Source organism: Rhipicephalus sanguineus, chromosome 2, assembly GCF_013339695.2.
Source record: "Rhipicephalus sanguineus isolate Rsan-2018 chromosome 2, BIME_Rsan_1.4, whole genome shotgun sequence".
Lineage (NCBI taxonomy): Eukaryota > Metazoa > Arthropoda > Arachnida > Ixodida > Ixodidae > Rhipicephalus > Rhipicephalus sanguineus.
This window is the reverse complement of record NC_051177.1, coordinates 33421904-33434038: the sequence shown is the minus strand read 5'-3', so window position 1 is coordinate 33434038 and position 12135 is coordinate 33421904. Positions and strand designations below refer to the sequence as shown.

At 42.0% G+C, this 12135-nt stretch overlaps 1 protein-coding gene across 1 annotated transcript in view; it reads left to right on the top strand.

Annotated features, from left to right (window-relative positions):
• Positions 1-10836: 10836 nt before the first annotated feature.
• Positions 10837-12135, top strand: part of LOC119382682 (ecdysone-induced protein 78C) — a 141333-nt gene continuing 140034 nt past the window's right edge. Inside the window, exon 1 of the mRNA XM_049412290.1 lies at positions 10837-11240. Coding sequence (XP_049268247.1) covers positions 11135-11240 — 106 coding nt within the window. The 5' untranslated portion in view covers positions 10837-11134. The remainder of the gene's footprint in view (positions 11241-12135) is intronic.

The window sequence follows — 12135 nt, the reverse complement described above, 5'->3', positions numbered from 1 at the left end:
TGAGACTGTTTGCGGATGAACTGGATATTAACTGGGGTAAAAAGTGTTGCTAACCACGTCTTGCTCAATGATGCTTTGTGTTTTCTGTTGACTGAAAGGTGTGAGAAATGGAACATGAAAATCAGTTTCAACAAGACTACTGTTGGTCGATATCAATAAGAAGTGCCACTGCCGTTTACGTGTAAAATAAAAAATAAAGAGTTAAGTGATCAAGTCAGATAAAATATCTGGGTGTTACAATTACTTAGAATCTAACCTGCAACAAGCATATTAAAAATATTTGTGCTTTGTCTGAATGTAAGCTGGGTGTTCTAAGGTGAAAGTTAAGAGATGCCACACCTAAAACAAAGCTGACAGCTTATAAAACAGGAGTGCGGCAAACTCCAGAGTATGCTAGTATAATCTGGGATCCATACAGTCAAAAGCTAGCTGATGAGCTAGAACAGATGCAACAAGTGGCAGCCAGATTTTATTATTCATACTACCAGAACTTCACAGGGCTAACCTCCAGACGCTGTCTACGTGCAGAGAAATCACATGCTTGAAGTTCCAGGACAAGCTGTATATTAAAACACTAAACATAGAGATCTTACCTTGTACATGCACCCTTCGCCAGAGTGTCACTGCGTATCAATCATCCATGTGCTATTTTACCCTACACTATAAAAATTGATGTATTAAAGTTTTAGGTTCTGTACCGTACAATTATCGAATGGAACAAGCTCATGGGAGACTTAAGGCCCGGTCGGCGAAAGCTCTGCAGCACTATCAATAAAGTTGTTAGCAACCAAACAAGCTCGATTCCAGTGTATTTGTTGATTGTCAATGAGCAAGAGTTTTTCAGCAACATTTGAAACTGCAGTCTTTGTGTATGGTATTGTATAATATCTTTTACCACCCCTGTAACAGCCTGTGGTGGCTTACAGTATTGTCAAAACACACACACACACACACTTATATACATACATGTATTACATTCATGACACAGCACCTGTGTCGTGTTTTATTCATCAAATCTAGTGTTCCACTCTTGCACTGTTCAAAGAAGTATTTATAGTGCCCTCACGGAGGCCTCCACAATCAAACTGAATTTTGTGGACTCAAGTATATCAGGCATTCCTGCAGTTGTCCTCAGCACACCCTACAGGACAAGGATATTTTGGTCATTTCAGGACGTCTTGAGGATGTGTTGTGTTTTCTGAGGAGGTACGTATCAGCGCATGACCAATGCATGCAATCCGCTCTTTGTGCAGCCTTATTTTATCTCCAAAAAATCACGTGATGGCAATATCGGGCGGTGAAGTTGAGCCTTTTTGGAGTAACTCTAGGCCTTTCCATAAATCACAGTGACATGTCCTCCTCTGGGAGAGAAGTGCAAGGAGATATGACAGAAGAAAATGTCGGCCTCTTGAATCACCTGTGATGCCAAGCACAGCAATATTCAGTCGCGCAGTACGTGCTGTGCTTACACAAACTATTCTTTAATTGTTCGCACTGCTTCATTCACGAAGCTTGAAATACAGTATGCCTTTTTAAAGTGAAGCTTGTATTGGCTCACAAGTGTCGATGTCGTCAGCATTAGATGTACAAAAAAATAATCATCGTGAAGGCAATGTATGAGCACGTATTTCTTCTCTTGTGTTTCGAGCGTTCAATGGGACTTCATTTAATTACCAAGCCTTGCTTGTCTTAGTAGTTTGGTAACATGTGTGATTTCACTGTGGTTGTTTTCCTTACTTTTTTCTTCATTCCTTTTGTTCTAAATGTTCCACTTTTCTGTGTGAAAAACTGCCTCGTCTTTTCCTGGTCTGAGGCCTTGCCTCAATCAAACAAGCTAACCTGCATTACAGACATTTAGCTCCATTCAAGTTTGCGCAAATAAACTGTATAAATCACACACTATATATTTATTTTGTAGTATAGGGATGCTAAAAACAAGCTGAAGTAATAAATTAGCACTCTAAAATATGCAAAGAAATATACGATTACTGAACAGGATTAGTGCGGTTCCACCCGTGCACCGTCGTGTGCTAAGCGGTATATTCACAGTGCCATCCTGATAAAATCAATGCAAATTGCATCAAATAGAGTCTCGGATGTCATAGAGACACGCTGCACACACCCCAGAAAGGGAATGGGTAATTATTTCAACTGCTATTTCTTTCTTTGCCTTTTTCTCCCTTTTCTTTCCTAATTTTTTTTTCTCTTTAGCTGTCTTGCTGTGTCTTGGTTTCTCTATATGTCTCAGTGTAGTCGGTCTCTCACCTTCTATGTTTTCACCTATTTCTTCTATCTGTTACTTCTTTCACTCCCCCCCCCCCCCCCTCTCTCTCTGTTGTCGGTCTCTCGCCTAATACCTGTTTCTCTGTTGCTTTGAAACTCTTTCTCCGTCTGTTTCTTTCGGTGCATTTCTGTGTTTTTCTCTCTCTCTATTCCCTTGCTTATCTCTATTTTTTTTCTCTTTATCTTTTTTTTCTATGTCTTTTGTTGTCTCCCTCTCTCTGTGCAGTTGGTTTTGTCGCCTTCTATCTTTTTTTTTTCTCTGTTGCTTTTCTTTCTGTCTATTTCTCAGTTTCTATGTTCTCTCTCTCTCTAAGTCGCTTTCTCGCCTTCCAACTTTTTTCTCTGTCTCTTCCCTTTCTGTCTATTTGTCTGTTTCTATTTTTTCTCTCCCTCTGTACTCGTTCTCCCATCTTCATTTTCTTCCTGGTAACCCTCATGCCTCTCTCCTTCTCACCCTCACTTCCCTTTCTAATAACCTTGCTGAGCTGCATATACTATTCAAGGCTATGCTCTCCTCTGCAAGCGGGCCTGGATAGCCGAGTGGTTATGGTGCTCGCCTTCAAATAGTTAGTTCACTGGTTCGAATCGCGCCTCGACAAAATTTCTTTTTTCGCCAAGAATTTTTTGTTCTCTTTCCTTCTATTTTTTTCTGTTTATTTCCTCTCTCTCTCTCTGTGCTATGGTTCTCTCGCTCATGAAGTTATTGCATCATTTGCCGGACAAATCGGCACGCGTCTTCTGGTAAAAAGCAGAAGAGGAAGAAGGCGACGACGACGAAGATGGCACGTGCTGGTTCATGATGATGATCATTTTCTATCTACGGCACACGGCCAACCTCGACTTTAACAGCTGTGCTGTAAAAGGGTGGTTCGTCGTAGGTGGGGCCCATCTTCCAAAGCCACACTGGCCCAGGGTTGCCAGTTAGCTTCCCAGTATAGTCAGTCAAATAGTTGTGCCTCCCCAAACTACCTATATTGTGTGCACATAATGGACGACAATGAAGGCGTGGCTAAGCTTGTTGCTGACCTATCACCAGCCTTGCTGCAATTGTTTTAAACATACGAGGGCTATGTTTGTTTTCAAGTTCTAATTCGTTCAAGGTGAAAACCACAGCGAAATTAAAGACGCTTATGTTTGGAACATGTAGATACACTTTCCAGCTGCCCCATAGTCGCCACTGCAACTGAGGCATTTATTGTGGCGTTGTGCCAGCGTTCTTTATGGCCCCCACATTGAAGACAGCCACCTTTCAGCCAATTCTGTATGCCGCTCACTGTTGTCTACACATTCTGCTTCAATGTTCCTGCACTGTTGCTACACTTTGCTGTCACTCATGAAGGCTTTACCATACACAATACTCATTCAACGATGAATTTTGGCTGTATTGCTGCATGCAGAAATCAAATGACACCACGCACGTCACACATAGTGGGAGACTTAATTGTTCGAGGCATGTTTGTGTGCCCAGTGTGTGCTCGGAATTCACAACTGCTACCTCGCAAGATCGGAGGACATACGAGAGGTGCTGTGCAACACGTCTGCACACAACGTCAGACTTTCACTATGGCTTTAATCGATTAAAAAACTGATAGGACCTCAAAAAAAAAAAGGAGAAAAAAAAATGAGCGCCGCTCTCACGTGCAAGGCAGGGTCACTGCAGAGTTGGTGAGCTTTTATCCTCTAAGCTCTCTCTTTCCTAGCCCTTTCGCTGTTCTCTCTTTTTCTATCTTCTTTCTTTGTGACTTTGTATCTCTTGCTCTCTCTCTGTTTATTTCTTTCTTTGTCTTTCTATCGTTTTCTCTCTTTCTTTCCTTTCTTGCTCGCTCTGTGCAGTCATCCCCTCACCTTCTATCCTTTTTTCTCTTCCCTTTCTCTCAGTCTCTTTCTCTTCTTCCTATTTCTTTCTATTCCCATCACTCTCTGTCCTCGTTCTCCCCTCCTCCTTTCCTTTCTCCTTACACTCACATCTCTGCTCCTCATCCTCAGTTCCCTTTCCCACCCCCTTGCTATACTATATACTATACAAGGCTATGTTATGCTCTGCTAATGTGACTGGATAGCCAAGTGCAATGCTTCCCTTCTATTCGTTGGTCCGCGGATTTGAGTCTTGCCTCGCCAAGAAATATTTTTGCTGAGAATTTCTCTCTTTTTCTTTCTTTCTCTCTGTTTGTCTCTTTCTTTCTCTCTATACTCATTCTCTCGCCCATCCGAGTTATGGCACCCTGTGCTGCAGAAATAGGCGCGCCTGTTCTGGGAGCGAAGCAGAAGAGGAAGAAGACGGCGAAGAGAGCGTGTGCTGGTTCATGATGATAATGTTCTATCTACGACATATGGTAAACCTCAAGCATAACAGCTCTATTGTAACTTTACTCTGCTGTAAAAGAAAAATAGCTTTCAAGCAGATACTTTACTATGCCCTAGCCAAAGGCGAGGGCATAGTAAAGTATTTGCTTGACCTATCTGCATAGTAAAGTACCTAAAGTAACATAGTTATCTGCGTAGTAAAGTGTCTGCACAGCGTGGCATAAACTTTACTGTGAGTAAAGTTTATGCCACGCTATGATAAATGTCTCAGTTGGAGTGACGACAGTTTAGAGGTACCTGGAAAGTATGTGTAAGTGTTCCAAATAAAACAGTTGTGAATTTCATTTTGGTTGAAATTTTGCGACCAAGTGGGCTTTGAAAAAAAAAAAGGTCGCCCTCATACTTAAGGTTAAAAAGCACATATAGTTGTGATGAATTAGCAGTGCAGTCTACACTGAGCCATAGGGGTATGTTATATGTTGTGCTTACTGGTTTGCGTGTACCGCTAGCTATCTCCTTAATATTGGCATAAAGGGAAAGTAAAAATATGCACGTTCACCTGCTTTTTTAAGGTGCAAGCCTTTATGTCTCATGTGGAGGCTGCACCGACAAAATGGCGGCAGAAAACACGGTACAAAAATATGGCACAGATACAGAAAATAATGGTACTAGAAAAAAACAAAAACTGGCAAACTCAAAATGTCCTGAAGTAGAACTGCTGCAACCAAAGCCGTGTCTGAGAACACAAGGTGCCCAACCAAATGGGGACAGTCGGGGTGGCTGGCGACGTGTCGTATGATGCGCCGTCGCTCCTAACTCATTTCTTGTTCACTTGGTATGAACAAAAATTGGCATAGAAAGGTAAGAATGTATGACTGATTGAATGTTAACTTTTACAGCCTATGCCAAATTACATTCGCTATGATTTTGGAATCCCTAGGTAAAACACATCCACACGAATTCTTTGCTTATTATGCAGTAAAAGGAATTGATGCTGAGAAGTGGTGCATGCACCACGTTTAAAAGGCATTTCGCACATGCACTCTGTCATGGCAGAACTTGGCGCAAATAACACCAGAAGCTGTCGGCCACTGTTTGCAACATGTGTTGTGTATGAGACTCCATCGGCAACAAATATGATAAAAAATATTTCATCGCCTTTTCCCTGTTGCCATTGCATGATTAGACACTCTGAATTGTAAGCTGAATTGTAAGCTTTCCATTGCAATAAAAAAACAAGTACGTTATAATTTGGTTGCCTGTCCATTTAAGGTATAGATAAGAACTCCTAGAAATTTTAAAAACAGAAATACAGCATCTCTAGGAAATAATCATGCCCTTCGAATCCACAGAACTCTTAAGAAAGGGTAAGTGGCCATTGTATAGCTGGTAAAATCACTTTCCTAGAGCGAAGTAGCCAGCTGCACTACATAAGCTCTCATGTTGAGTGCTTATAATCTACCAGCAGGGATGAAATTTGTCATACTTTTACACAAGTTTTCTGTTTATTTTGGTGTATTTAACATTTTGAAGCATTCGTAAGATATTAACAAAATATTCAGTTTTACACATAATGCTTATTGAATCGAATACGACAGTATTCAATTTGATCTGTTATATCATTGAATATTTGCACACCCATAGAATATTTGCAGTGTCGGAATTTTCCTGGTGCGTATAATTCTCCATGTTGGCTTTACGTGTTTCCTAGAGAAAGCTTTTGTTCCATGATTTGGAATAGAAGAGCGAAAACTCGTCGATGTGCTACATCGACAAGCTTTCACTCTTTTATTTCAAAACATGTTTCACCAACTAGCCCAACAGTTCACGCTTCTGTGCCATGATCATAAAACTATTTTAACCAAGCCTTCATAGAGAGTGTTGTACTTGTACTACATTTGCTTATTGCAAAGCAACTGTATGGTTCACATATATTCATGCTCGACAAGCACAGTTGTGTAGCTAGGTGAATAATATAATGACCCATCTGGCCTATGACCAATGGGAGGGTGGAGGGGGTGGGGGGGGGGGGGAGTTCTTAGGAATGTACTTACAGGCTGTTAAGAGTGGACAGGCAAATCTGTCTTATTGTTGCATGAGTGGCAGAGCATGTCAGTTGAGAATAAATATGAGGTAAGGATTCGAGGCACGGGTGGTGAGAGAATGGCATGTGAACTGTTGGAAGCATTTCATGATGGGGAAGGAGTGATGTGTGTATTAGTGACCCATCTGTTGAAACTCGGAAAGGCAGGAAAGTTTCTTGAGCATTCTCTTGTGATGGTTGTTAATGTTAAATGGCTGTGACGTTGCACCTTGCCCTACTGCGCATGTGTCTGTTCCCTTACATATTTGCTGGCAAAGCCACAAATAAAGATAGATGGAAGTTAACACATATCCTGTGTTTCTTGTCGTGAGTGGTCACTTCTGCATTTTATTACCTCCCTGAAGATATGCACGTACATCTTGCCGAGTTATAAGCTTTGTTGAACTATTTATTGTATGTGGCATCGTTGACACAAGATGACAACAGGGCATATGCTAAAGCTCCTGTAAGATCACAGGCCGAAGGTAACAAGCAGCTTACCTTTGTTAGCACAAAAAGCGCTGACATTTAGGATATCACTGTTCGCATATGTTGTAAGTGCTTCAGTGGAGTCTTGTGAGATTAAAATGTGGTGCTCCCACAAAGATTTTTTTCTTTTTTTACTGTCACCAACCTGGAAAACTATGTAGACGATAGGTAAAAGAGATCAGGGTTAGGCAGAATGATGTGATGCCTGACACTGCAAATGAATGCAAGAGTACTTAATTACCATTGTATTGCAAGTGGAATATTATATTCAATATGAACCTCAGCTTGCTTTGCCATGGTGTTCCTGTGGTTGTACACCTTCTTACCACCGTGGCAGGATTGCGAGAACTAACGTCTCTGTCAAAATCTTGTGCAGGTGTGTGACACAAGCAGTCACTGTTTACAACTTCAAGGTACCTCTTACCACCTGTGGCAGTATTGCCAGAACTAACGTCTGTGTCAAATTCTTGTGCAAGTGTGCAAGGGACAAAACAGAAGTGGTCACTGTTTACATCTTTAAAGTCCTAAACAAGCACACCAGACCACGAATGTACAGTGTCTGACAGCTCCAGTGGAATACACATCACGATGGCTGGAGCCATCCCTGTGTGGCACCAGCTAGCCTGTGACAAGCTGCATACTTTTGCTTGCGATAACTGTGTGGGAACAAAAAAGGGACACCGCACAAGGAAAGGCTTTTAGGCAATCTTAACGGCTTGCGGTGAGGGAATTCTGAAAAGGTCTGATGTGCCATCTTGCAATAAAGAAGCAACTTTTATACCTTGTCTGTCTTGTGTTAGTAGGAGTCTGATAAACGTAGACAGTACAAGTTCGTGGCTAGGGTAGGATGATGGTGAGGAGATGCCCTCTTGAAACGTTAACCGGCACCCCCCTCCCATCCCCTTCTTGGTGCACCGGAAGCTTTGCCCTATAGGTATTAGTTCCTTCAGTGGGTGCTCCTGAACGGCTTGTGATTGAGCTTGCTCTTACTACCTGCTTTACCCAAGTACCAATTCTGGTGTTGGATTTTTCTTGCTCCGTAGCAATTCTGAATAGAAAAAGAGGCTTCAAACATTACGCAAACAAACAGAGCGTTAAATGATTACCATGGATATTCTGCACACAGACCTCCCCTATACAATTCACTAAAGAGTCTAAATTATATGCCTGATTAAACTGTAAGAAAGCATGTAGTTTCTTGATGTTATTTTTTTTAAACAGTACAATAACTTTGCAAAAACCAGAGTGTCATCAGTGGTGCTTGATATACAGTGCATGAAGCCAGTGAATATAAACTGCAATGATGCCACCAGAAGCATTAGCAAAAGTAAATTCACCCTGATATAAACCTCATTCTGCATTAGGACTGTCCCGGCATTATTAACAAAGTATATTCAATAATTTCATTACTTCTAATTGCCCCATTTGCATAATCCTATCTCATCCATAGCATGCTGTGAATCCAATAATTATTGACCTATGAGGGGTATTACTAAAGTTGCCAGCTCATTTAAGGTACCTGCTAGCCCCAGTGCTAACCTCATTAAATTGGAGGCTTTAATAAGTACTGCGTTGTGTTAATTCCTTCAAGAAATTTTTAGCATCCCCTTCATAGCTACTTTTTAAAGATTTGATGATGCATCTCCCCATCTGATGACAGGCACTTGCCTAATTACCACCCCATCTTTCCAACAAGCAGCCCCTGTAAGATGCTTCAACGCATGCTATCATCGCAGGTCACCATAAGTTTCCTGAAACCACCTTGCTTTTAGTTCTGGCACCGCATGGCTTTCGTAAATCATTTTCTTGCAAAGCTCAACTTGCTTCCTTGACCAACTGCACCCATAATTTTTGACCATGCTTCAATATCTATTTTTCTTGATTACTCGAAAGAACGCAATAATGTGAACCATAAGCTACTACTTTTCAGAGAAAATTAATGAAATATAGATGATCATCTCCTATACCTAGCCTGAGTATATACTTCGTTAATAATCATTTACATTTTGGAGCATATATATGTGATGGCACGAAATCTGGAGTACCCATGGAGTCTGTCATAGGCATTTCGCACTTTTTTAAAGGCGTCATGCAACAATTTTGAATTAATCCTGCAATAAATTAGAAGAATTACTGCCTTGCCAATCGCTTGTCACATTTTTTTTTCACAGAGTAAATTGATAAGGGCTCATTACAGAGGCTGGAGTTGGTGGTGATGCTGTCCGCCGCATCACCACTAATGAGACAGAGGACGGCGCGTGTATAATTAAGGCCCACACGCGCGCGCGCGTACTATGTGTGCTTCACCGCAATATACTTTGTGCACTTCACCGCATGACACAACTGTGTTGCGGCAATGTTGACTTTTAGAAAGACGTTTAGGTGTCGGGAATGTAAGCTAGACAATGCTCCTAACAATAAGATTTCTATTTTATTTCCGTTTTCATTTGTACACAACTACCTAAAGAGGCACTGCTTATAAAACCGATTGTCATAATCGGCGACAGCATATATGTTAAGCCACTCGACAATAACGCCGGGTGAACGCCGGTTCATATCCCGTCGCTTCCAGCTTGCGCATTCCATATCTGTCACGCGCAGTTACTCAAGACGAAGCTTAAATAAACGTGTTGGTCCAAGTAATTCGCCCAAATGACAGTCCAACTGATAGCGATCGATCCTCGATCAAGCAACACACGCACTTCTACCACACATCCACGCACGCCACAACACTAGTTGTGCATCAAAGAGACATTCACAAATCGCATAACACATGGCCTTTATTTCATGCTCGTACAGCTCGTTATCATTGCTTATAGATTTGGCGGCCAACATTTCGGGAGATTGGCGTTACCTGCTAAGCACCGCGGAGAAGCTCCCTCCGCTCATAAGCGTCCACTGAACACGGTGATATCGTAGAACTGGCAGAACTAACAAAACGGCAACGACATGCAGATGAATCGCTTTCTACAACACTCTTACACAATGCGACCACGTAGTACGTCCCCACGGGCAGAGGCGGTTCTCGCTAGTGCACACAGCTCACTGTCAAAATCTACACCAACAACCAGCACGGAGAACAAACTACCATAGAGTTTCTCACAGTTAGTGGGAAACTCTATGGTTACCGTACCAACCGTACCCCGTAAACCGCCTAGAAAGTATTTCTAGCCCAGCGATTCAGCGATTCTGCCGCCACCTACTTATACACTTCAAGCCAAGTCAAGCCGGTTTTAAGCGGCTATATGGGTGCGCCGAACGCTTTACCCCACTTTCGTCTCGTACAACCCGGGCGCAGCAACGCCGGCCTTTCTTTAACTCCTCTTACTTTTTTTTTTACCAGGGTGGCTAGATCTGTGTAACCAACTTCTAGTCAAATCTAGCAATCAAGTCAACACAAGCCAATCCGCCATTGCGTTTTTGTTGGTTTCGTTTTTATCAACGTCGACGCTGAGTGAAGTTCAAGCTTGAAGCGTATATATTATTTGTTGCATGGCTACTGCGAGCACCATGTTGTGAAACGTTCTGCGCGCGCTCTGTTTGCGCGAACGCGCTCCCAACAACTCGATGCGTCTAATGTATACACAAAGTAGGGACATCTGGTGGCCTAACGGTACTTCGCATTCGCCATATTGCCGCTGGGCGCTCGCGCTCTGCGGCGCAGGAGCGTCTGCTTGGCAATTTTCTCTCCGCAGGGCTCGTGCTCGCCGGGCACCTGCAAATGGCTGCACCGCGTCGAGATCCACTGCAATGCAATCCGGACGGCGGGTGCGCGTCCAATGCAAGGCCTAAATGAGAGCTCGGGGCCGGACGGTGCAAGTTGCGAGGGCGCATTTCTGGCGGCCTGGCGAAGGAGTGAGGAGTGCGGGACCCCCTGAGCGTGCGGCCCGTTTGCAAGCTCGGGCGCCCAGCCCCTACCGCCCATTCGAGGAAGTTTTGCGTGTGATGTGCGATGTGCCCTGCTGATGCGTTGCTATGGACTCTACGGATAACACGGAGGAAAGAGAAGACGAAAAATGTCCCACCACCGCTCGCCCCGCGACTCCTGACATCAGCGAGGATACTTCACTGCCTGACCAAGGTAAGCGCGCGCTGCGCTGGCTATGCGAAAACGCGCTTTTTTTATTTTTTTCCAAGTGCCTATCTCTAGGTGCAAATCTGCACCTTAGCTTTCTTTGGTTGTTTACTGCTCTTACGATAGTTCGACTACTGTGTGGCTTTTTTTTACCCCACTGCTTATATATATATATATATATATATATATATATATATATATATATATATATATATATATATATATATATATATATATATATATATATATATATATATATAATATATATATATTTTTTTTTTCTCCTAACCATTGCGGGTGCCACTGACATAATAATGCAGCGTGGAAGTTGGTGAAAAATTGTGCGCGTTGATTGTTTTAAGCACGTTATAACGTTTGCACACGACATTTCGGCGTTCCCATCCGTAACATATATGCAATAAACGAAACAAGAGTCAACGTTTCCTGCGCTTTATGTAGGGGTGGGGCGAAATATATATACATATATATATATATATATATATATATATATATATATATATATATATATATATATATATATATATATATATATATATATATATATATATATATATATATATATATATATATATATGTTCTTTGACAGGATATTATCTACCGACCACAAAAAAGGAGAGCATCATTGCCGATACTTATTGCATATCTAGTTTGAATGCGAAAATGTATAAGAAAAAACCCTCCTTTTCAGAAAGAATCGCCAAATGTGTCGCTTCAAAGAAGCGCTTTACGCAATCAGTTTCGTTCAGTGCTGTCTTTGTAATTGCCATCCAACGAAGCGGTTTTAGAATCTTGCCAACCTGTCTGACCATCCGTCGACGTTCGATCGTCTTTATTTTTTATGTATTTACTTTTTTCAGTACAGCTCTTTGCGGCGTTTGTT